General features: G+C 40.4%; 3 protein-coding genes across 5 annotated transcripts in view; 2 read left to right on the top strand and 1 right to left on the bottom strand.

The window, feature by feature from the left end:
* Positions 1 to 174: 174 nt before the first annotated feature.
* The window catches only part of LOC119501830 (lipopolysaccharide-induced tumor necrosis factor-alpha factor homolog), a 53,934-nt gene continuing 27,545 nt past the window's right edge, over positions 175 to 26,563 (bottom strand). Inside the window, exons 2-8 of one of the 3 annotated variants that reach the window (XM_037792472.1) lie at positions 15,935 to 16,072; positions 8,222 to 8,419; positions 4,608 to 4,710; positions 4,491 to 4,571; positions 3,424 to 3,465; positions 720 to 864; positions 175 to 581 (exon numbers count right to left, since the gene is read on the bottom strand). In XM_037792472.1, the coding sequence (XP_037648400.1) occupies positions 476 to 581; positions 720 to 864; positions 3,424 to 3,465; positions 4,491 to 4,571; positions 4,608 to 4,695 (462 nt within the window). In that variant the 5' untranslated portion in view covers positions 4,696 to 4,710; positions 8,222 to 8,419; positions 15,935 to 16,072 and the 3' untranslated portion in view covers positions 175 to 475. Of the gene's footprint in view, positions 582 to 719; positions 865 to 3,423; positions 3,466 to 4,490; positions 4,711 to 8,221; positions 8,420 to 15,934; positions 16,073 to 26,563 lie in introns of all 3 variants that reach the window. The other 2 variants (XM_037792470.1, XM_037792471.1) reach the window with 2 other exon arrangements.
* On the top strand, positions 16,069 to 18,914 carry LOC119501828 (myeloid-associated differentiation marker homolog). The gene is made up of 2 exons (XM_037792468.1): positions 16,069 to 16,470; positions 17,930 to 18,914. The coding sequence occupies exons 1-2, from the start codon at positions 16,204 to 16,206 to the stop codon at positions 18,518 to 18,520; spliced, it is 858 nt and encodes a 285-aa protein (XP_037648396.1). The 5' UTR covers positions 16,069 to 16,203; the 3' UTR covers positions 18,521 to 18,914.
* Positions 20,612 to 22,507, top strand: LOC119501829 (myeloid-associated differentiation marker-like). The gene has a single exon (XM_037792469.1). It carries the CDS (start codon positions 20,997 to 20,999, stop codon positions 21,849 to 21,851), a length of 855 nt encoding a protein of 284 aa, XP_037648397.1. The 5' UTR covers positions 20,612 to 20,996; the 3' UTR covers positions 21,852 to 22,507.

Raw genomic sequence — 26,563 nt, 5'->3', positions numbered from 1 at the left:
ACTTCTAATGACCTCCTCTGACTTTTCCTGTAGCGCCACTTGCAGGTCAGATCTCATCAGGTTGATTTTGACTGTAACAATGAGAAAAGATGGAAGAAAATACTTTTGGACTGGGAACCATCTGGTTTCACAACTGGACAAACAGGGCGATTCATAACTACAGCAGACAGCTGAAAAAAAGGGGTTTGTTTTTTAATTGCCATTTGTTGGTTTATAACCATTGTTTAATGAATTACAAATATTCTACTGATTGTATAATCATATAATAACTCCCCACAGTATAATGCATACATCATTAACATTCAACTTATAGCGTGAAAAAAATCTCAAAATGACAGTGTACAGTGTCAGTATACAGGATAAGTATAATAAGTGCATTTTGTATTATCATTTTGATCATTATCAAAAGAATGTTATAGAGCAAGCGAGGCTACATCATAAGCATCGAGGTCTTCTACCTCATTCACAGTCAGTTTCACATTCGCTTGTATACGTAGATGACATTGTGGCAGTTTGAACAGCGATGCTCCACATCTTGACAGGAATCAACGCAGAACGGGATAAAACAGCAACAAACACACCTGTAGGAGGAAACAGAGTGAATTGTTAACTTTCCCATTTTGTTCCTGAAGTAATAATAGTTGGATTTTTTGTACTTTTTTTCTTTAAGATAGAAAATCATCAGAAACTAGACTTTCTACCAAAATAGTTGTTTTTACCCCAAGAGGGCGAGGCCACCACAGATGAGCCAGGTCATCAGGCCTGCTGCGTGCTGTGTGCTGGTGATCACTGTCTGCTGGCAGTGGGGACAGCCAATCTGTCCTGGGACGTCACGTAGTGTAGGTGCTACAATCACGTGAGTCACTGAGGATGAGAAATACACATGAAATAAAGGATATGTCTCCATATTCACTTGTAGAAGCTTAAAACGAGTAGGGGAGAGCGGGGTCGGTTGAGACAGGGGGACAATAGGGACATTCCCTTTTTAGCAAGTTAGAAAGCAACAATGCCATTCACCATGCTCATATTCATCCACATACTCTTCACACTCAACCTCAAAGTGGAGACCTTCTTTTGTTATTTTTCTTATGCCATACAGTTTTTAGTTATACGACATACAAAACATATTGTTGAAAATATGCTAGTGTTAGCCGTCTGATTTTTTTGTTGGTAGCTAGCACAGGAGTCCAAAGTGTGCCTAGTCTCCCTGGGACAGTTGGGACAGGATGTTTAATGACTTCCGGGAGAGACAGAATATTCTTGTAATGGTGTTCAAGGATCTGGTGGAAAGCATCCTGTCCTTTAACATGGTCCCTTGGTATGGACATTTGAATCAAAAGTCAAATGTAAAGGGAAACTGTCAAGAGCGGTTAACACGACCAGTAAAATCAGTATCAATATCTCAGTAAAAGATATTTATTTAGTCCAGAAGAAAGTGTCCCAACTATTCCAAGGACACAGAAATTTGTGCAAATGTACTCCTTATACATTTAACAAAATTGTGCCCTTCACGTTTGGATTGGGCTAAAAAAAAACTTGAGAAATTGTTACCAGACACCTGTATTTGTTCAGGGATCAAATTATTTTTATTACTGTTCAAGCAGTCTGTGAGTAATGAGAGGTTATTTGGTGTCGATACAAAAGTGTCGCGACCGACCCCGCTCTCCCCTACAATGCCTCGTTTCTCACTGCAGTATTTGATAACTGGAAGTCATTATTAGTCCTTTTTAATTTATAACACATCATTTAATAATATGTGTAAATGTTGTGGCCAGTTAGTCAGACATTTCTGTTGTTACTGTAGACTTTCTACTCCGTAGCGACGGCAGTTAAAGCATAACAATTGTGCATTTTGCGATAAAAGCAACACATTTGGCACAGATGTAGGTTTATATGTTATGAAAAGATATAGATATCGGGGCGCTCACAGGGACGTCCCACACCAACATACATGGACATGCTGAGGAGAGATGCTGGACAGTGCTGGCAAGCTAGCCATATGTATGGTGGACTGAGACAGCTGGAAGCTCTGCTTGAAAGTCCGTATTAGGACGACCCAATGATATCAATTCCGATAGTTGTAGTATCACTCTTTTACATCCACTTCTATTGGTTTCGTGTTATCAGTTCTACTTATTAGTTATTACAGCTGCTAGGCTATTATTGTGGCTGCTTCCCTCTCTCTCTCTCTCTCTCTCTCTCTCTCTCTCTCTCTCTATCTATCTATCTATCTATCTATCTATCCCCCCAGCCGGTCTCGGCAGATGGCCGCCCGCCCTGAGCCCGGTTCTGCTCCAGGTTTCTTCCCAGTAATCGGGGAGTTTTTCCTGGCCACAGCGCGCTTGGTGGATCTTGTTGGGTCTTGTTGGGTCTCTAAACTATGGTGTACGGTCTAAGACCTGCTCTATATATAAAGCGTCTTGAGATAACTTCTGTTGTGATTTGACGCTATACAAAAATAAATTGAATTGAATTGAATTGATCAGGATCAAATTTCAAGTTTGATGCTCCTTTTCATATAATCAGTTTTCTGCAGCATTTAGGAATATTAAGCGCCTATTAGGCGTGGCCCACACGGCCCTCAGGGGCCAAATTTGCAGCTCCCCGATATCTATATCTTTTCACAACATATAAACCTACATCTGTGCCAACTATGTTGCTTTTATCGCAAAATGCACGATTGTTATGAATATTTCAGCTTAGCTGCCCCACTATTGAAATGTCATTACAAAATGTCAGCATAAAATGTAGTGACTGCACTGACTCAACAAGACCAGCAGAGGCTGCTGACAGTACAACAACTGTAATTTGATCCAGTGAGTTTCTGTTTTGTTTCTGTCTTCCTGTGGTCCCTGCCCTGTTATTGAGAAATCGAAACAGAGGGGTTCACAGTAAAAGTACAGATTGTTCTCATGGTATAAAGCTGTCATTGACAGAAAGGCAGTAACACAAAAAGAACCCTCACATTTTAAATGAATGCAAATGTGAGAACAGCAACACATCGTTCATGTGAGAAGCCCACACTTCATATGAGCTGTTTAGGTGTTTTTCCACATGTGGAGCCCACTAATATACCTGTGATAGGAATCCTTACTCATCTGTTAGAAGCAGTACTCAAAATGTGATTGCACACCACAAGAGGAAACAGTGGAACAATAGCTGTTTGTGATGCACAGAGGCTACAAATGGGCCATTCTACAGATCACTTTGGCAGGAAAACCACAGACTTAACCCACTGACTTTGTGGTACCGTGCAGACGCAGCTCTCACTCTCACTTCACAAACTGGAATGGAAACACTATCCGTGTCTTTGTTCACAGATATGTGTGTGCACAGGGTGTAAATGTGCATTCATGCACATGTTCTGTAAAATGTTGCATCTCTAAACAGTTTTTTGTCTTGGCTCAATTGCATTTGTCTCACCTGTTGTGACGGGTACAGCTGTGACCGGAACAAAAGGAACACCTGGCAGAGGAAACACAGTTCACCGAAGCAGGAGAGGACGGTTTAGAACATATATTTCCATAAATCACTTTGAATAAAATACATGTAAATGCAGTACAGTGTGGTTATGTTTCTAACAGGCTATACAAAGCATGACTTAAGAACAAAGGTGTGAAATAGGAGTTGATTAGACTGTTGTCAGGCTATTAAATAGGCGTTATGGGTCGCTATAAGCACCATAGATGTGGGTCAATAGGGGCCTACTACACCCACTAGTAGGTTTTATCATCTAGTCACATGGTACATCACCGAAAGAAGGTACAAAAGAACACAATAGCGACCATAGTAATTATGAATTATGATTATAGAGTCAAAATCCATCTAGGAGTGAAGGTTGGGGAAAATGGATGTGAAACAAATCTCAGGTTTTTCACCAAGGAGACCGGATTTCACATCCCGTGTGAAACCAACAATGAGTAGTTGTTTTTGTGTTCGTAGTTATTTTAACCCAAAACACAATGTTTTTCCTAAACTTAACAGTTTTTTTTGCCTTAACCTAAGGTATTGTAGTTGTGTAGCCTAAACCTAAATAATTTGTAGTTTTGTTGCTGAAAGCTAACTGTTTTTGTGCCTAATCCTAAATAAGGTTTAGTTTTGTTGCTTAAACCTAAAGAACTTGTAGTTTTGTTGTCTAAACCTAAATAAGTTGTAGTTTTATTGCTGAAACTTAACCGTTTGTTTGTTTTTGCCTAAACCTAAATAAGTTGAAGTTTTGTTGCCTAAGCCTAAAGAAGCATTTTTGATTGTGTTCAAAGCGTATAATTCAGTTTTGCATGTTAGAACGTGTTGCTTATAAGCTTCACTTTCACGTTTACAAGTAGTAGGCGTAGTAGGCCCCTAATGACCCACATCTATGGTGCTTATAGCGACTGATAACGCCTATTTAATGACCTGATAACTGTCGAATCGGTTGCAAATAGTGTTGTTAGATGGGCAAATTCAATCAAAAGTAACAGTATCATCTCTTAACGCAGGCAGACACAGACCTCCTCCCTGGTATGCAGCAGGTGGCGGCGCTGCAGGAGAGAAGCCCGGCTGAGGGTACATCCCTGGCTGGGGTTGCATCCCTGGCTGGGGTTGCATCCCTGGCTGGGGTTGCATCCCTGGCTGATGTTGCATTTGGGCCCCATAGTTCAAAGGTGGCCCAGGGTATGGTGGAGCTGATTCATTTGGTGGGTATCCTTTTTCCATCTTCAGAAATATTTACTGCATATGAGAAATGTGTAATTTTATAAGTTGATCAAGAAGTGGCTTTCAATATAATAAGCAAAAGTATAAAGATAGTTATAAACTTAAGACACTGCATTCTACGGTTTCTACAAAAAAAAAACAGTGTTTATTATTTATTGTTTCAACACTAGCAGGAGGAACATGGACAGCTTGACTTCTGTGTTCTAACTGACATTTTCAAAGCAGGGTTCTAACCACATGTTCCACTTCTTCTTTACAACCCACACTGTTTCCTGTGAATGCCAAATTAACTCCACCAACACCTGAGGCTCTTTAGCTGCTAAATGTTACACTATTATGTTCACCAGCTAGTATCTAACTGTGTCTGTCTGCTGTTTGGTCCACAGTAGGTAGTGTACGGTGGGCTTTTAGAGCTTTATTTGACAAAAATGACTAATCAATGAGCTGAAACACGCTATAAAGCTCCATAAAGATATCCTTCAATATTGTCATTCAATACATTGATATTATAAGAATATACATTTTTTAATGGTCTTAAGTAGAAGTAATAATACCACACTGTACAAATACTCCATTACGAGTCCAGCATTGAAAATGATGAAGTATTATTGGCAAAATGTGCTTAAAGTATCAAAATTAAAAGTAGTCAATGTATAAAAAAATATGTTACTGTTGCTTGTGCATTAAAGGAACAGTGTGTAACATTGCAGGGGATCTATAAGCAGAACTGGAATATAATATTCATAACTATGTTTTCATTAGTGTATAATCACCTGAAACTAAGAATCGTGTTTTCGTTAGCTTAGAATGAGCCCTTCATATCTAAACTGGAAAAAGAAAGTTCGGAAACTTGTGTTTGATGGATTATTTCTCTGTTGTTCCAATGATAATTGGCATTGTATTTTACATCGTTGGAAAACCTGTTTATTTACCTTCACAATGATGTCCAATTGGTAAGGATCATGCATTTGTGGGATGAGCAGCACAGCTGATTATGTGGGGAGCGCCCAAGAAAAATTTGCCAAAATGCTCCGTCAATGGTAAACAGTGTATTCTCCTGTTGGTGTTGACTCTTGTTTTGAGTTGTTTGGTGGATTGGATGATTGAACTCTCTATCAGTAACAAGGCACAAACATGACATATTGTCAATTTTCCCCTTTATTCATTTAATACACCGTCAGGAGCCTCAGTAGCAGTAGAAGATCCATACGCAGCCACAACAGCCTGGCACCTCCTCCTCATGCTGGTCACCAACCTGGTCACATGTTGCTGTTGGATGGCGTTCCATTCCTCAACCAGGATGCAACTTGGTTTTGCGGAAAACCAGCTTCAACAGTGTATTATCCTGTTGGTATTGACTCTTGTTTTGAGCTCCAGGTGCTGCCAATTAGGTCTGGCCTGTTGGGTGCTGCGCGCTACTAAAGTGATCATTTGGTGTCTGCTACAAACATCGGCATGCCACGTTGATCTAATCTTGATAAGGCCCGTGCGATAAGGCAAGTTGAATTCTGGTTGAGGAATGGAACGCCATCCCACAGCAACGTGTGACCAGGTTGGTGACCAGCATGAGGAGGAGGTGCCAGGCTGTTGTGGCTGCGTATAGATCTTCCACCGCTACTGAGGCTCCTGACGGTGTATTAAATGAATAAAGTGTAAAATTGCCAATATGTCTTGTTTGTTCCTTGTTACTGATAGAGAGTTCAATCATCAAATCCACCAAACAACTCAAAACAAGAGTCAGTACCAACAGGAGAATACACTGTTTACCATTGACGGAGCATTTTGGCAAATTGTTCTTGGGCGCTACCCACATAATCAGCTGTGCTGCTCATCCCACAAATGCATGATCCTTACAAGTTGGACATCATTGTGAAGGTAAATAAACAGGCTTTCCAACAATGTAAAATACAATGACCATTAGCATTGTAACAACAGAGAAATAATCAACCAAACACAAGTTTCCAAACTTTTTTTCCCCAGTATACATAGGGAGGGGATCCTCTTCATGGAGTCCGCCATGTTTCTACAGTGGCCCAGAACGGACAAACCAAACACTGACTCTGGAGAGAGCCTTTCACGTTTTTACGTTGAAGGCCACCGTAGTTCTCCGACACGCTTGTGAAACTGCGGTAACGTGAGTTGCAGAGTGCTAAACCGTGGTACCGCCAGCTGCCGTCTGACTTCCGTTGTTCCCTAAAGTAGTGTTATTATGGTATAAGGATGACCTCTGATGAGCGAGGCGAACGGCGTCACCACGGTTTTACTCACGGTACCGCAGTCTTGGAAAGGGATGAGTGAGCGGAGGGGTACTCAGTTGGTTGCAATCTGCAACCACACCACTAGATGCCGCCAAATCCGATGTCCGAAATCAGATGTTTCTGTATGTAATCTGTAAAATAACTCTTAAAGGAATAGTGTGTAGGTATCTAGTGGTAAGGTTGCAGATTACAACTTCTCCCGTGTGCCGAGCGTGTAGGATTGTTACGGTGGCCGACATGAAAACGCGAATGGCCCTCTACGTGGGAAGTGAGTGGTGAAGCAAAAGAGAGAGAGAGAGCGAAAGGCAGCGACGAGAGCGAGTAACGTTATCGACTCCGGCCCAAGCAGGAAAAGTTAACCGAGTTTAGTTTGTCCATTCTGTGCTACTGTAGAAACATGGTGGACTCCGTGGAGAGAGGACCCGCTCCATGTACACATTAAACGGCTCAATGTAAGGTAATGAAAACACAATAATACACTAAAGTAAACATACTTATTAATATTATATTCCATCTCTGCCAATAGATCCCCCTAAATATTACACACTGTGTCCTTTAACTAAAATGTAGTGGAACTAAATGAACAATATCTGCCTCCTGTGGTAGAAGTAAATTGGAAAGTACATTACGAGCACCTCAAAAGTGTTCTGAAGTACAGTACTGGAATAAATGTACTTAGTTACTTCCCACCACTGGAGAGTGTAACTTTAAAGACATGTCAAACAGTAGTATTACTACAGTATTTCTTGGTGCGTGGCAGGCGGATGGAAGCAGTGAGCAGTAATTTACCACATTTGCTTAGTGGGAGAGGCGCGGAGGGGGCAATAGAGCTTGTGTTTAAAAGCACTTTGCTCCCATAATGTTGCTCCATACTTTTCCAGATCCCTCAGAGCCTCTTTTAGTGCTGTATTTTGATGATAGCAGTTAATGTCGTGGTCAGCCTCGCTTATCGTGAACAGGCCCAGTTAGTCCCTACAGGACTTCCTGTGTCTCATCATAAATCCATCCTAAATCAATTACAGCAACATGAGCCACACACATTGTACTCTTGCCTCGCCCCGTTTAGTTCGGACAGTGTGGCTGGATTAAGAGTCACTTCACCAATGTCTGAAAGTCACTACGTTCGTATTCTTTGCATGTCTCCTGTACAGTGGTGGAATAATAATATCAGCTAAATTAGGTCACACACAAACACAAAGCTGATCAATTTAAAAGGATGTCAACAGCAGCTGATTATTATTATATAACTACAAATAAGATTCACCTACCTGTTACTTTCCATCAAATTAAAAGAGAGAGTTACGCACCCTCTCTGTTGGAGCTGAGTGAGGCAGGGAGAGAGACCTTGAAGCTGCAGCAGAGCACTGATGGAAGACAGATAGAGAAAGGTATTTCCTGTTTTTCCTTCGATGTAATGGAGGGAATGTAGTCTTTCATGTTGCCTCCTCCCCCCTCCTTTCTCCTCCCTTTTACTCCATGTGACGGAAGGAGGTCCAGCGGGTCAGAGGAAAAATTAACAGAATAATACGACAGTTCAGTGTTTGTTCAGTGTTGTTCAAATAATGACCAGTATGGCCATAAGACTTATGAATACAGAAACTCAGCAATAAGAGAGGGACGGGTGTGTGTTTGCAAAGAACAAAGTATTCTTTGTTGGACAAACATAATGCGTCATATCATCGATCAGTCACTGTCTCAGTCTGCAATTCTGGAAAAATCCCATTAAAGAACACGCATGCATACATAAAGTACATTAGTAATACTAAACAGACCTCTTAAGGTCAAGAGACCAAGACAGCATTTCTTTAGATGAACAGAAAGAAATGTCAGTTTGTTTGTCTTTAAGACACAGAATATTAACCAACCTATTAAAAGGGCTGCACGATTATGATAATCACGATTATTCAATGATTTTAGCAACAAAATATGTGGTAGCACTTAATTTTAACAGGCCTGCAAATTTCATGGTAATTAGGTGATAATTAGCAAGTAACCTATTTGAAATTTCTTTGGAATTACTGCCAAATTACCCCAATATTTACCTCCGAATGTATCAAAAATTACTTTATTATAAACATTATTTAACCATTATATGCTAAAATAGCATATAATGCAGAGGGTTTCAGATAGGGATGCACCGATCCGACTTCTTCGATACCGATAGCGTACTTGGGCTTTGGGTATCGGTGGATACCGAGTACCGATCTGATACCAGTCTTGGATTTAATTAACTTTTTGGCAGCCTGCCACTGTGGCTGGTGCAAAATGTACCAGCCACTCAATAGATAACCATTGTGATTTTATTTGTCTGGTGAGTGAAGCAAATCTAGCAGCCACTTGCACATTTTGATGCCAATTGTCCGACACGGTCCGACACCAGTGTTTGATTAATAAACTGCATGCCTCGCTGTGTGGAAGTGACTAGATCACGCTCGACTTAAACATTACTTTCCTAACTTTTTAAAACAAAACGTAACAAATAAATACAAGATTTTAATGAATTGCATTAAAATAATAAAATCATACAACAGCAACTTGGTAAAAAATCAACAGAAATAACATTTCAATTGTAAACCTTTGTAATATCGGTATCGGTGCATCCCTAGTTTCAAAGATGGAGAGAAAATAAATAAAGTTTTAATTTGGCTGATGAGACGTTTGCTCAGGTACCGATACCGGATCAGATAGCAGGCCGATACTGACACTGGATCGTGACAATGGGGCCGATCTATTACATTTTATTAGTTTGTAAACAATATACATTATATTATATACTATATATATTATTGCAGGTACAAATCAATAAAATGTATATCTATGAATTTATTTTTGACTTGTTTTACAAAGTTAGGAAAGCAATGTGTAGGTCAAGCCTGATCCAGTCACTTCCACATTTATTTATAAGAAGTAATAGAACTAATTCAGTTTCCAACTGACTCAACAGTCAGGTCACACGGTCACATGTTAGGCCTCGCATAGATATTGTACAACTTCAACTGATTTAATTTTGGCTGATCAGACGTCTTCTCGGGTTTGTGAGATGTGTACAGACTTTTTTATTGACATCCTCCTCACTCTCTTGTTTGCTTTGTTACACCTGTTAGGGTTGGGGGAAATTACACCTTCATCGTCCATTTTAACTACAAGAATTAGTTGACCAAGGATTTTGCAATTTTTATAAGAAGCAATATAACTAATGCAACTTCCCACCGACTCAGTAGTTTGGTCACACAGTCACATGTGAGGCCTCGCATAGCTATTGTACAACTTCAAGTGATTTTATTTTGGCTGATCAGACGTCTTCTCGGGTTTGTGAGATGTGTACAGACTTTTTTATTGACATCCTCCTCACTCTCTTCTTTGTACATCAATCCATCAATCAAATATCCAGTTGGAGGTTCACATAGAGGCGACACAAAAGGAAGTGTTTCTGTCTATTTTTTACTTTTTGTTTTTACAAAGTTAGGAAAGCAATGTGTAGGTGAAGCCTGAGGCATGCAGTTTATTAATTAAACACTGGTATCGGACCGGGTCGGACAATTAGCACCAAAATGTGCAAGTGGCTGCTAGATTTGCTTCACTCTGAAAAAGTAAAATCAGTACATCTCTAGCTGTGTTGATATGAGGTCAACTTATTTCAGTAATTAAAATGGACGATGAAGGTGTAATTCCCCCCCACCCTAACAGGTGTAACAGAGCAAACAAGAGAGTGAGTAAGATGCCAATAAAAAAATCTGTACACGTCTCATAAACCCGAGAAGAATCTGATCAGCCAATATAAAATGAGATCACGTGTGACCGTGTGACCTGACTGATGAGTCAGTGGGAAGTTGCATTAGTTATATTGCTTCTTATAAAGATTGCAAAATCACTGTGAAAGTAAGTTTCACATTCCAGGAACTGTGGGAGTTTTCCACTACTACACAGCTTATTAACTCACCTAACTTAGCACTTTTATGGTCTTGCGAAACAGTACGAATCATGTCAAGAAAAACGGTCTCGAGCAGAAATAGTGGAATAAAAGAAATTGGAAGAAGTAATTTTAACATCTAGATAAATACCAGTTTAGTGATGATAATGAATGAACGCAGAGGAGAACAGTTTAGTTTCACCCAAGCAGGATTTCTCAGAATATTAGTTCTAAGAGAAACCACACTCTTACGCAATACCAGATATCTCTCCAATCATGCTCATCCAGACAACACCCGTCACACACTGAGTGAGTGTGAATGAGGCACTAGCTTTGACACACGGAGGCCGGATGGTGGTCAGGACGGGGGAGGGGGCCGAGGATACTGAGAGGTCACAGGACTATCACAAGGACATTACACGCCACAACTGGAATGCACTGCACTACAGCCACGCTGATAGTTTACAGGCATTCATGGGGAAGGAAATCCAGAGAACATAAAAGCATGTTCATATTCATATGTGATCATTAGAGGTCAGCAGAACATTATAATGTCTAACACTAGCTTTCCTTTCTTCTGCAGACAGGACGAGAACACACACAGAGCGTCTCTCATGATGCATCCAAGAATTCAAGAGCATGCTGTCAACTCGTTCTTAATCATAATGTTCCTCTGGATCATTTACTGGCACATTTATTTGTGAATGCATCAGGTTGCATGGTTATTGAAGTATTAGAGGCAGATGTTTTTCCCCATGATTCATCCGATTAGTCTATTGTCAGGCCATTATAATCATTGTTATTATTATTATTGGCCTATAAGAGTATTCCTTGTTATGCTGTACCAATGTTAATTTAAATTAATAAAAAAGATATAATATAATATATAATATATATCATATATGTAATATATATATAATAAATATATAAATATAAATATATATAATATATTTATATATAATATAAATATAAATATATATATTTATAATATAAATATATAATAATTATTATTAAACAATATGAATATTATGCATGCTCTGCAAGAAGTACCATAGTATGTCTAAGAAAGTCATAAAAAAAGTCATAGTATATGTCGAAAATAATCTTACTATGGTTTCTTTTGATTGTTATATTTTGAGAGTTTTGATGGAAATGAAATGTATTAGTCTGGTATTGTGTCTGCTTCGACCCTATAGATGAAGTTGACATCTGACAAGAGTGTTCGCTGCCATCCAGAGGTCACAGTGAGGAACTACAGCACCACATGAATTTGATGTCTGACTGACGGCTGGATTTGTGCAATTTTACCTCATAAAGAATTGTTGGATTTTCAGTCCTTGGCTTCCAAAAATCATGTTTATCCAGCTGCCACACTTCACTCTGAGGAAGGCTGTGGAAAACGTTGTTATAATCTTCAAACATGCTGCTTAAATTTGAAAAATAAAGACAACACATTTCAAAAAAAATATTGAACCTTATTAAAGCTGCTGTTTTTTTTTTTTACAGCTAAACAGTTCACTACAAGATGTTTCTGAAAACATTTGAGGAGAGAAATAGGCATTACAGTAACAGAATATGGATTCATATTTGATCAGCGCTGCCTAGTTTGACCGTTTGATCAGAGTTCACAAGTGATTGACAGCTGCCTCCGTTGAATGAACAGCCAATAGGAACGCTCTCTCTCTGAAATGACCTGTGATTGGCTAAAGTCTCTCGTCACAGGTTAGATTTTTTAAAGCCTGAAAACAGAGCCATGAGGAGGAGCAGAAGTCTAGTTTTCTCTCAGAACACTTGAATTACAATATGCTGAAAGGTTATTATGGAATGTTTGCCCAATGATGCCAAATGCCCTTTCTGCCTACTGCAGGTTTAAGATCAAGAAGCAGAGAGCATCATTAGTTCAATCCAATTCCAGATCATGGGAGAAAAAAAAATAATAAAATAGGTATAATGAATGAAGCTTTTGATATTGCAGACAGCAAAAACATGTTTAAGTAATCATGTAGTTCATCTGACATGCAGGAATAAACAGACGAGCATGGACGTCATACTGCTACATACCATTAATAATGAGCAATACATGACTTTTGCATTCATTACAGGCACGCCCCAGACTTCCTCTCATCTTCTCTATTGATCTAACTGTGCTAATCTGTAGGTCAGTAAAGGGAGATTCAGTGTTGCAGCAACGTGTGGGATAAACTTACTGCCAGAGGGATATTGTGGCAGTGAACAGGATATATTCATACACAGCATTTGGACCCTGGAGGAGACGAGCCCATTGACTAACAGGGAAATGTCTTCACGGACAGCCACACCCAAAAACATAGATTTTTCTTGGCTCTTTTATCTCTCGTCTTTTCGGTGAACTTTCTTTTGGAAACCAGACAAATAATCTTTTTACAGCATCATCGCTTCCTCTCCTCTCCTCTCCTCTCCTGTCCTTTAATGGCTGCTCTACCTCTCTCTCCACCTTGTCATTGGTTTCTTTGCGTCTTCAATCTTTCATTTCAGTTTCTATTTTACACAGAGGTACCTTCCTTTTACGAGCATTGGTTAAATAAATGTGAAAGATAAGCGACCATGAAGAAGGGACAAAGACGGTACGGAGGCGGGGAGGAGGGCTGAATATAGCAGGACCATCAATCAGTCGGAGGTTCAAACAGAGGAGACACAAATGGGAGTGGTTTTGTCAGTTTGACACTTTTTTCAAATCACTTTATGTTGGATGCAGATCTACAAAGGAAGGATGGTGTTAACGGTTAATGTAAAATAACGTCATCCACGGCGTCAGCATTTTTTTTTTCTGTTGAAAAATCTGTAGAATCTATTAAAGTAAATGGTTGCAAAAGGTTTTAAACAGGAAACAGTGGTTTAAATGATGTTGACCATCAGTTTCTCACCTTGGATTGAGAGCAAAAACAGTTGATGTGCAGCAAAATTGATTCCCTGAATCCGGCCCCCACCACACCCCTTAAAGACTCCTGGAGCACAATCTGGGAACTGACATATCTGACATTATTGGTCTAGTGCATTCCTCATCTTTATGTGCCGGGCAAGGCCTGATGCAGTGTGTGGTGCTCCATAAAGCCCATTATACCAACGCTAAATTGGCAAAAATATACCGACAGAAGCGATGCCTGTAATAGATGCAAGTATTCCCCTGCTGACCATTTACATATGTTCTGGACTGCGGGACAGGGAGAGAGAGGAGAGAGGGATCTTCATTACTCCTTTCCTACGACCCTCTTTATTTTATTTTTATTTGTTTTTAAGCTAAATCCATTATTTTATTTCTTTTTTTATTATTTTATTTTATTTTCTATTTATCTGCTTTTTAAAATGATTTTATTTTATTACTATTTTTTTTCCTTTATTTGGTTATTTATTTATTTATTTATTTATTTATTTATTTATTTCCCCATTGCGTGACCAAGACCAACATGGGCGGGGTTGGTCCTGGTTCTGTTTTTATTTCATGTCACGGACACTGAGTTATGTTCTACATGTGATAAGATGACCTTTGCCATGTGTGCAAAAAAAACAAAAAAACAATTGTGGCTTCTTGGGTCAGCTATTTTATACATTTCTTCAGGTGTGTGGCATAAGCAGGTGCACATGTGAGGGTAACACAATGGTAAAACAATATGAGCTAACGGAGCAACAACCTGCTGAGGTTTTGTACTGCGATCCAAAGGAGGAGCAAGAGAGCACAGAAAGGCTGCCAAACCCAAAGTGCTCTTCGAGCCTTCTAACTTTCCAACAATTCCAACTGGATATTTGATGACTCTGTCCTTAATCAGCCCCAGGTCTGTTTTTACAGAAACATTGAGATGGGTCATGACCCTGCATGCTATTCAGTGCTACTGTATGCATAGTAATCTGTTAATAATGACAATGGGAGCAACTTATCTTTCCCTTTGTGGTTGCAGTTTCATGCATAGAAAGCCTCTATTATCAGTGCGATAAGAAATGATCTTAATATGTTTGACATTCTTCTGATTTTAACAAATATTTACAGGCTGTATAAGCTGTTTGTTCAGTCATTTAGTCATAAAGCATTTTTTTGATATACAGATGACGCAGAAACAGTGAGCATTGTACCGACACAGGAGGAACACCTGACGAAAAAAATCTCTGTGTAGGATTTGGCGGCACCTAGTGGTGTGGTTGCATGTTGCAACCAACTGAGTACCCCTCCGCTCACTTCTCCCTTTCCAAGACTGCTGTAATGTCGAGCTACGGTCTCCCCCGCGTCCTCCGACCGCAGCCAACACTGTTTAACAGACGGGCTTCACTAGATACAACCAAGAGGTTTTGGTGCTTCCGTGTAGTTTGTGTTGGAGTCTGAGTCTGAACAGCGTAGCCACACGTGAGCGCACATGGAACACCGACCCGTATTGATTTATACGTGTAAGAGGTTACAAACAGTCCGTTTAACCAAGCATTTGTTTTGTGTGCAGGTAACTTTCAAATTTTCAGGTGATTATACACTAATGAAAACAAAGATATGAATATTATATTCCATTTCTGCTAATAGATCCCCCAAAAAGCTCCACACTGTTCCTGTAATGTATTTATTTCCAGTTAGAAGTTAAATAGCAAATTCAAAGTTAGACAAGAAGACATTTTCAGATTAAATTGTAAAAGGTGCTTGTGTGTGTTATCAGTTGGCAGTTTTTAATGTGGAACAGTATAGCCCTCATTACTTCAGTCTTAAAAAGCAAAACGTATAGCCTAAATCTTAGATATTGTTTCCTTTGCAGTATCTCACACCTACATTTCATACCCAGTGAAAGACAAATATTAGCTCTGTATATATATCTCACATCTTTCTATACTGCAGCGCTCTTAAGCCTCCTGTAACACATTGACAGATCTGAACCATTGATGGGTGGACAAGCCGCTAAGATAGCAAACATGATGGATGAGGAATAGGAGAGGCTGGGTGCAGTTCCTGTTAAACACAACTGCTGTAAAATATCTGAATTATTTTATTGACCGTGCACATAACTGATAAGCACAAACAGTTCCCCCCCCACTACACAAACACTCCATATGAGTCACGTACCTGCGCATTAAACATTTGGTTACTGGCCAGTTGAGGAAGAAGGTGTGAGAGGGCGTCGTCGAGGGAGCGGCCAAAGGTTCCACATTCACCTTCCTGTGTCCACCATGCAGGCAGCACGAACAGGATGAGGGGCGAGGACTGATGAGAACCAACAAAGGAACACAAGAACAAAAATATTGAATCAACAAGGAGAGAGGAGACAAGCTGGTGAAGATAGAGATTTATCTAGTTAAATATCTATCCAGAATATCCACAGGATTACAATCACCATGGTTACACTGGACTTCAGGACGATGACGGTGCCCGTGGGCATCGTGCGCATACTGGAGGTGATCTTCACCTGCATCTCCTTCAGCCTGGTGGCGTCGGCGGGCCACAGAACCGACTCCTTCTGGACGTGGTGCATGTTCACCTGGTGCTTCTGCTTCTGCGTCACCCTCCTCATCCTCTTCCTGGAGTTCACCAGCCTCGCCGCCAAGTTGCCCATCTCCTGGGATGACTTCACGTCCTCTTTTGCCATGTTGGCTACTCTAATGGTGTGTACCCTTTTTTACTCTCTTGTTATTTGTCTTTTTCTACAGATATTTTCAGGACAAACTTGTTGCAGGTTGTTGGTGAAGTATATCAGTGACTGTTGTGGTCACTGGGAATATTAAAGTCTACATTTTGCAAATACATTTTAAACTAATACCGTATGTGAGATATGTATATGTTGATTGTTGATGTAAAATGATGTAAAATTGTAAGAGGTTTCATTAGACTCATGTTGTTTTTTGCACTCCTACAATTCAATGAAAAAAAGAAAAAGTATCTAGAAATAGTGCACTTAGTGTAGATCTCCGCCAGGTGTGTCTGCAACAACCACTGCTGCAATGTTTGATTGAAATAATACAAACCACAATTGTCTAACCCCCGTCTAGACTGCAAGTGTATCAGACATATTTTTCACTTGTGCACAAAAGATACACTCATTTTAATCTATGCAGTCATTTGTCTGCACCGGCTCTGTGCAGGCACGCATCTCAGCTCCGTCTCAGGGTTATAACTGCAGTTGATGCCCAATAAAAATTCACGGAATAACTATATCAGTCAGCTGTGCTTGTAGCAAATAACGTATATTGTCAAGAAGTGAAAGTCAATTGTTCATTCCATTGCAACGTCAGCATCCAGCCAGCAGCAAAGCTACGCTTCCACCTTTTTGGACTGAAAGCGAGTACGGGACGGCAGTAAAACGCCCGCCTAAAAAGTGCCGTATGAAAGTAAAACAAAATGATTTCTATTCTATTGTCATATTCTGCCGAAATGGCCTGTGTCGAACAATAAAATATTATAAATATAATAAGCGTTTTCAGTCCAAAATGGCGGCAGCAGCTGTTGTAGTTGCGTGTAGTTCTGTTAGCTGTAAGCTGATCGCCAAACACAGCGTCTAAAACAATAAAACTGAGCATGCCGTTTTCCCCTGCTGTGTCTCACTTGCGCCCCCTACCGGCCGGGGGCAAGTTAAGAGTAGTGAGTAGTGAGTCAGCAGTCAATCAATGTCAGTATCAAACAGGCAATAAAAGTTTGTTTTTTTTTGGAGAAAGTGTGAGTCACTGCAACCACATGAGGTCCCAGAGCATGCAGCCATAAATGAGCACCCAAAATATGCTGCAGTTTGGTGCAGCAGTATGCGAGATTAGCCGTGGACAGACACAGAGATGCACAAACACTCACGCACACATCCCATCTCATTATCTCCTAGTGAAGATAATAAAGCTGTGTTTTCCGCTATAAACACTTCAACAGCATATTTTTTAATAACCACAACTCCCCAAAACAGATAATGATAATCACATGTTTCACATCAGGCTATTGTAAATATGCATGTTTACTATTTACTGGTGCTAAAAGATTAATACAACACGATTCTCAATTGTACACATAAGCAAAGTCAAATTAACTGCTAGAGAGTATCTTATAGAACGACTCATTTCACACTTATTTTCTCTCATACAGGTGTTGGCAGCATCCATCATCTATCCCGTCTTCTTCACTTGCTCTAGCTGCGGCAAACAGATTGGCGCCACCGTCATTTCCTGCCTGGCCTTCATCCTGTATGCCATCGAGGTCGGGCTGACGCGGGCTAAACCCGGCGAGATTAGTGGATTTCTGTCCACGGTCCCGGGCCTCCTCAAGGTTCTGGAGGCCTTCGTGGCCTGCATCATCTTCATCTGCTTGGACGACAGCTGGTACTCGAGGTTTCCAGGTCTCCAGTGGTGCGTCGCCGTCTACTCCATTTGCTTCATCTTTGCCCTCCTCGTCATCATTTTTACTATCTGTCGCCTTCTGACCCTCTTCCCCGCACCGTTTGACAAAGTCCTGACATGCTGCAACGTGTTGGCAGTGTTGATGTACATCACAGCTGTGGTCATCTGGCCGCTGTACAGCTTCAAGAACAATCCCAGGCCGAGCTTCTGCACGAAAGGGGTTAGATGTTCCTGGGATAATTTAGTGGTGATCACTTTCATGACCTGTTTCAACCTGGCTGCTTACATCGCTGATACTGTTTATTCTTTTAGGCTGGTGTTCTTCGTCAGCAGAACGTAGGTTGCAAATACGTCTCATATTTCAGGAGCAGGAGAATGTAAAGCATCTCTTGTGCGACTTTTGTTAAACATATGTTATTTCACTGTTGTTTTCATGATGATCCCAACACACTCGGGTTTGTTGATCTGAATGAGGGTGTCTTTTACCTCTCATGATTCTCTGAGGACATGAGACAACAGTGGTTGTGTCTATTTTTTTATGTCAGAAAGATGTGAACCCGATCTCTTTTCTAATGCTTCTTCCTCCTCTGTGATTTTCACCTGATCCTTATTAATTATCTCATTTTGATACAGCATTGATGTGACCACGTCCTTCTCAGTTGAAAACTCATTAAGTGCATATATTCTTGTTGATTTCAGCGTGTGAAATATGAATAAAATGTAGTAAAAGTGTGGACTTATTGTGCATGCTTTTGTTGTTTCAGCACCGCAGTATTAGATTACAATCACAACTGCATGACTCATAAATGAGTAATGTGTTTAATGGTTAAATAATTAGTTTAATGGTTGAACAGGTACAGTGGGACCGCTCCTATCCGTCTCAAAGGATGTTTGCAAAGGTGTGTCAAAGTGTGCATACCGTGAAACACACAGCAGCTACATGTAAAGGTTTCAGCCTCACAACTCCCCGCTCACTTTGCTGCTTTTAAACAAACCTCTTACTGTCACAAAATGTATTCACTCCTCCGCATTTAATGATGAAAGGAAAAACATAGAGAGTAGAGGCGGTTCACATATTTCTTCTTACAATATAACAAAAGCAAGTGAGTAATCGGTCAGGATTGAAGCCTTGCTTGCTTATCTTAATGATACTTTGGGAGGTTACATAACCTTTGACCAGTCCAGTCATTACTGCTCTCTACAAAGTCAAAATGGAGACTCAGGGGTAGATACTGTATGTGGGTTGATCTTGTAAACACAAATAACGAGATGAGAGAGAAAAATAACCAGAGGAAGGAAGGAAAGAAAAGACAGAGAGGAGAATCTGTTTCAGAATAAACGCTTCTGTTGTCATATACTGTAGGCCTTTTTAAAACTCTTTGGTGCGATGTACAAAAAGGGAGTTTTCATAGTACATAAATGCGTTGCTTTTGATTGTAGGCAATGTAAGCAGTGATGTAATGAATCATAATGCTAAAGTAAATACACTAAAACATCATACTTGTGTCTGTTTGTTAGAAGGCTAAAGACCATCTTTCGATGGGATCACACCGGTCGTGACGCCAATTCAGACCAGTCAAAGGTGATGTCTTTTTTTCTCTGACCAAAAGTCCAAACCAATGAGCAACCTCCGAGGTCTGAACAGTGAAGCCAATGCTGAAGTGCCTTAAACCTGCATTCTTTCTAACAGCCAGCAGGGGGCGACTCCTCTGGTTGCTAAAAGAAGTCTGATTGTATAGAAGTCTATGAGAAAATGAGTCTACTTCTCTCTTGATTTATTACCTCAGTAAACATTGTAAACATGAGTTTATGGTCTCAATCTCTAGTTTCAAGTCTTCTTCAATACAGCATGATGTTCATTTAGTAAATTATGGTCCCATTTAGAGTCAAATAGACCATAAAGCAGGGCATGCTTTAGGGCGGGGCTACCTTGCGGTCGACAGGTCGCTACCACGGCGTTGTCCGGTCTGGGAGTTGTCCGTGTTTTCATCTTACATCTTTAACCCTTTCACAGTGTGTGTTTTCAGGTCATGAAAGTTAATTGTAACATTTTTGGTCTCCTAAAATCGTCTTATTCAGCATTCAGCTTCACCCTCTGTGTCGCTTCTGGTTGCAAAAAACCAAGATGGAGACGGCCAAAATGCCGAACCCGAGGCTTCAAAACGGCAGTCCACAAAACCAACGGGTGACGTCATGATGACTACGTCCACTTCTTATATACAGTCTGTGGTCCAGGACCACGTTTTGCCATGATGACTCACACAGACTCACAAGGTGAAAACAATACCAGCGTCGCTGTCGCGGCTGGTTCAAAAAGGCTCTATTAAAGAGATAAATGCTCGATATTCAACTTTTTATAGCAACCTGAAGTTTAATTGATTTAAAATCTATAAAATCCCTTCGCCAAACTCCCTTTTGTACCACCCAGAGATAATAAATCAAGTGAACTCAAGGACAGGATAGGAGTGATTTTCCGTAGGATGCGACCTACACACCTCATCATTGTGTTGGAGATTAGCCTCTGAACAGGTGAGGACCAGAGTCCAGTGTACGTGTGTCGGGAGGTGAACATGATAACATTCAACCAATCCGTGGAGTGAAACCGGGGCCATAAAGTGTGCAGATAAGCCTAGGATGCTCTGTTTAAATATACACCACCACCACACTGAGTTTCAGTTTCAGACGACACACCTGCTCGAGGCTCTGGTCTACATGGATTTCTTCAACAGGATCTGGTTTATTGGCCTTTCTGTACTGAGGGATGCACTGAGGAGAATCTACTGACTTTGGAAACAACAGACTCATCCGGTCCAGCCATGATCAGTGTGGACTTGCGGGCGCTCACCCAGCCTGTGGGCATCATGCGAATAATGGCGACCATCCTCACCGGTATGTGTTTTAGCCTGGTGGCGACGGTGGGATACGTCTCGTCTCCCTACTGGGCGTGGTGCATGTTCACCTGGTGCTTCTGCTTCTTCTTCACCCTCCTCATTCTCATCCTGGAGTTCACGACCGTCAACGCCAAATTGCCTTTCGCCTGGGACGACTTCACCGCTGCCTTCGCCATGCTGGCAAGCCTCATGTGCCTGTCTGCCTCCGTCATGTACCCCGTCTTTTTCACCTGCAACATCTGCCACCGCCAGATCGGCGCCTCCGTGGTGTCCTGGGTCTGCTTCGGGGTGTACGCCGGCGTGGTGGCGTTAACTTTTCTTCGTCCAAGCGGGCAGAACAGCGGGTTCCTCTCCACAGTGCCAGGCATTATGAAGATGCTGGAGACGTTCCTCGCCTGTCTCATCTTCACGTCGCTGGATGAACTCCAGTACTCCGGCTCCCCGGAGCTGCAGTGGTGCGTGGCCGTGTACTCCTTGTGCTTCATCTTTGCCATCCTCATAACCCTGTTCTCCACCATACAGCTCACCTCGTTTTTACCGTTCTCCTTCGACAAGCTCGTGATCGTCTACAACATTTTGGCAGCAGTGATGTACGTGACGGCTATGGTGATCTGGCCACTGTATAGTCTCCACACCAGTAAGAGACCCAGTAACTGTGGCTACCTCTGTGCCTGGGATAAACTGGTGGTGGTCACCTTCATGACGATCCTCAACGTTATCGTTTACACCCTGGACACCGTCTACTCTATACGCCTCGTGTTCTGTGTCAGTAACGAGTGAAGCTGCTGCTTATCAGAACTAACATGAACTGAAATGTGTACTGGGTTTGAATACATGGGAACAGAAACGATTTCGATTTTTATACTGAAATGTTGGGTGCCCAGTGGGGAAAGAAGTAGAGTAAGTTAATGATTAAAACTGTAATATCACTGTCGTAAAAATAAAAAATAGCCTGGTAGAACTTTGGATCCTGATACACAAAGAGTGATCAAACAAGGTAACAATACTGAGCTCACATTTCACTTTATTACACTGTGTCACAGTCAAATTATGCCGCATTTGAATGTTTTCACTTCCCCGCTCATCATCTCGTCATTTGTGGGGCAGCAACTTTCTGATTAAAGGAATAGTTTGACATTTTGGGTAACAGACTTATTCTATTTCTTGCACAGAGTTAGATGAGAAGATTGAAACCACTCTCATAGAAGTTACAGCGTCTGGCCAAGAAATAGTCCGGCCCTGTAAAACCATCAGTTTCTTTGTATATACGGTTTAAACAAACACGATATGACGGGTTAATTAGTGAGCTTTAGAGGTGTTGGCAGATCTTGTTGCCTTCTTACAGAGACAGGCTAGCTGTTTCCAGTCTTTATGCAAAGCTAACTGGCTGCAGGTGGTAGCTTTGTGTTTATTAGGACTGTCAAAGTTAACGCCATAATAACACGTCAACGCAAATTTGTTTTAATGCCACTAATTTCTTTAACACATTAATGCAATCGATGTTTCGGGGGTTGTATTGGGCTCAGTTTGAAAGCTAGAGTGAAGCTGTTGTTGCCTGTTGGGCTGCAGTTTGCCATGTTATGATGTGAGCATATATTATTTAAAGCTAAATGCAGTACCTGTGAGGGTTTCTGGATCAATATCTATCATTGTTTTGTGTTGTTAATTGATTTCCAATAATAAATATATACATACATTTGCATTAAGCAGCATATTTGTCCACTACCATGTTGATAAGAGTATTAAATACTTGACAAATCTCCCTTTAAGGTTAATTTTGAACTGATAAAAAATGTGCAATTAATTTGTGATTAATCGCGATTAACTATGTCAATCGATTGACAGCCCTATTTATAACACATTACAATGTAGTTGTAAGCAGATATAAGATGTGTTTTCATATGAGAACTTATAATTGCTGACATACGGTACATTATAAATACTGAAAATGTCCTTATAGCTGGGTACAACTACATTATAGTGTGTTATAAACCATTTATTAAATGTTTGCATACTGATTACAAATGCTAAATAGGGAGAATTAAATTATTATTCAGTGTAAACTAGAACCAAATGTTTTGTTTCTACTGATGCTGATTGTCTTTGTCAACCAGTGTTTTACATTATACTCTCCTCAGATAACACTGTGAGAGGCTGGAGGAATGTCATTGATTTGATGAACATACAGCAGCTCTTTCCATAGACCTTCCCATTGTTAAGTCTTGGAGATCCTTTCTAAATTGGATATGAGCTAAGATTTCAGAAAGAAATGTCACTCTTCTGTAGCTGCAGCCCAGTTTGACACGGCACTATATGGACAACACAGTTCAGGTTCATATAGAATGTTTCACCTGCAGTGAGCCGATGTGAAGTTCACCCACTCTTTAATGTATTTCTGTCTCTTGTGTAATCCAAATCAAAACAGACTGTGCCGTCCGCACTTCGCCGCCGCGTCTGACAGATATAGACTATATCGACTTAAACGCGCTCTGTCTTTTCTGACAGACTGACACGAGAAGAAAAGCTGAATTTCCACGCTTCAGTCGCTCCATTTGACTCCAGTTCACTCCCACAGATTGGTGTGCCAGGTAGCACAATAGCTGCAGGATTACAAGTGAGATCTGGGTGACGTCCCCTTTTAAATTTCCAATTGGTTAAAAAAAAGAAAAGACGTCATACTTTTATCTCGCTTTCCATCCCTGTCCGCCACATCACTGAGGAAGAAAAGAAGCTCGATAAGAAAAAAAGAAAGATGACACCTCGCAACAAATCCAACTCCATATGCTGCAGCTGCCTGTTGATTTAAAGGATTTTCTTTTTCACTTTTCCCACACGTCCTCCCAAAGTCTGGAAATCTCTCGCTGCCTCTACCTCTGTCTCATGATGTCTTCCTTCCATGTGTTTCTCATCTTCTTCGCAATGACTTTATCACATCATCAACATCAGACAGTGTTTTTCATGCCACTAGGATTAAAGTAAGGGTTTGACATTTTTGAAAATATTTATGAGATATGAGAAGATCAATACCATGTCTGTATGATAAACCTCCCCACATGAATGCCAAGACAATGCACAAGGCGTGCAATAAGAAGGCCTTTTTTGATTCTGATTTGTACGCCATGTATCCTGTATTGACCGCAATGTAAACGCATCTGTGTATAAATGCAACGGTAAGAGTTAGTGATGTAGTATAAAAAGCCAGAAAGACTTCTGATGGTGGGCGGGAGAGGTGGTGAATGTGTCCAACAAGCACCGGACTTTTAACCAGGAGACCCGTGTTTCCTTTAGTAAGTTGCGTCAGGGACGTTTGTTTTTTTAGTGACGTTTTTTTTCCTTTCTTAGTTTACGTACTTATTTTAAGGCCAACCATGATGTTTTTCCGTTTGCATGGCGTACACATGAAATGAAAATTGGCGTACAAATAACATGCGAAAAAACTAACATGCGCACTCATGACATGCGAAATGTCTGTGTTATGTCGTGCTATTTATACACCTTCCTGTGAGACTGGATTGGATAAACACTAGGGTTGTCAATCGATTAAAACATTTAATCAGGATTGATTGCATGATTGTCCATAGTTAATCGCAATTAATCGCAAATTAATCTCACATTTGGAGCGTTATTTAGCCTCCTAGTATGGTTGGTACCAATGGATTCCTTGTGTTTTCTGGTCTAGATACGAGTATCATCACTAGGTTTTCTAGTTTCATATGATATCTGTAGCTTCATTCTAGCCCTAAAACTGAACCTACTAACATGTCTGAAAGACAGTAAAGTCCGTCGTGATCGTGAAGGGGTTAATGCTCCATATTACCAAACAGCCTCTGACTCATTTTAAAATCTCCTCATGTTTCTGAAGAAAAGGGAGAATTTCATCCTCATGCTCCAAAAATAATGTGGCTGCCCCTTTGGGACAATCACTGACAAGATGCAACACGCCTCAGGTTCCAGCAAAATTGTGGTGCAGTAATTATGGTCTTTTAAAGTTACAAAATTAGACCTTCAGTCGCAGCAAACCCGTCAAGATGATTGGTGGAGGTTTTTAAAGCACCAGAGCACGACGCCAAAATGTATCATAAATTCTGTTAAAGCTGGCTGAGATATTGTTAAAGTAGCTGGAAGTGAGCTTTTCATATGCATTGGATTGTAATTTATTATTTACTGAGTACGCAAACTGAACTGGAGCTTTGCTTTTTCTAAGTGTATTTTTAATGACGCTGGAATAACTTTATGTGCATGTAATTATACAGTTCTGTATGTGTATGTGAGCAATCCACAGTTTAATGACACATGGCCCTGAAAGCAGTCCTTGTCTGGCTGCATGCTGTGATCCACTCACCATAGTTAGTAGATAACCATAGTTGTGAGCGTATGACTCACACCTACTCTGTTTCCCTTTTTTTTTTCTCTGTGCTCATTATCTCGTATTAAACTTCTCCCCTGATTAGTGGCCTTTGATTCAACTGAGCAGCAATCAGAGGAGGACTCAGAAGAGGAAATGAATCACCACCTATTAGTTGGCTCTACTTCAAATGTGTCGGGGAAAAAAATCAATACACCTTATATTTGAAAAACGTGTGTGTGAGAATCTGCCTGCATGTTTTAACTGTACACTGTGCAATTATAATAACTGATTTTATTTGATTTGATAGGGACGATGCAATTTAATAGTTCCAATACAGGACATGAAACTGATGAGCTATTGCTAATTATCACACACACATTATAACACACAGTTTTTATCAGTTCAAAATGTACCTTAAAGGGAGATTTGTCAAGTATTTAATACTCTTATCAACACGGGAGTGGAAAAATATGATTGCTTTATGTAAATGTATGTATATATTTATTATTGGAAATCAATTAACAACACAAAGAAATGACAAATATTGTCCAGAAACCCTCACAGGTACTGCATTTAGCATAAAGAAATCCACATATCTGGAGGTCAGAGGTCAAGGGACCCCTTTGAAAATGGCCATGACAGTTTTTCCTCGCCAAAATTTAGCGTAACTTTTGAATGTTATTTAACCTCCCTCGCGACAAGCTAGTATGACATGGTTGGTACCAATTCCTTAGGTTTTTGTAGTTTCATATGATACCAGTATCTTCACTCATGATACCAGTATTGTTTAACGCTGACAAGATATTGTCCCAGAAATGATTGCGATTACCAATATTATTGTCGTTTTAAGACCATTTTATGCCACTGATATAAAGATAATATAATAATGCATGTACACCTTTTAAAATAGCTTTAAAATGAACTTTTAATTCTTAAAGATATTCAGACGTTGGAATTGGAATGTGAAAAAAAGATTATAATATCCTAAATAAATATAACATAGATAGATGATATAAAACCACACAACTAAAACAAAAATTGCGCTCTACGGTGCAACAAATATGTAATGTCTGCACCAAGTCTTACAATAGTAGGAGAAACCCGGCTGGCTACTCTGGCATCATGTTGGTTAAAATGATGTCTT

Source organism: Sebastes umbrosus, chromosome 14 (genome assembly GCF_015220745.1).
Source record: "Sebastes umbrosus isolate fSebUmb1 chromosome 14, fSebUmb1.pri, whole genome shotgun sequence".
Taxonomy (NCBI): domain Eukaryota; kingdom Metazoa; phylum Chordata; class Actinopteri; order Perciformes; family Sebastidae; genus Sebastes; species Sebastes umbrosus.
Note: the sequence above shows the minus strand (reverse complement) of the source record. Positions and strands in the feature narration are given on the sequence as shown.

What these genes read in the sequence shown, in the direction of transcription:
- LOC119501828 (XM_037792468.1), top strand. Translation starts at nt 16,204, where the DNA reads ATGGTTACACTGGACTTCAGGACGATGACGGTGCCCGTGGGCATCGTG. An exon ending in CCATGTTGGCTACTCTAATG is followed by an intron (nt 16,471 to 17,929) that starts GTGTGTACCCTT and finishes TCTCTCATACAG; the next exon opens with GTGTTGGCAGCATCCATCAT.
- LOC119501829 (XM_037792469.1), top strand. Translation starts at nt 20,997, where the DNA reads ATGATCAGTGTGGACTTGCGGGCGCTCACCCAGCCTGTGGGCATCATG.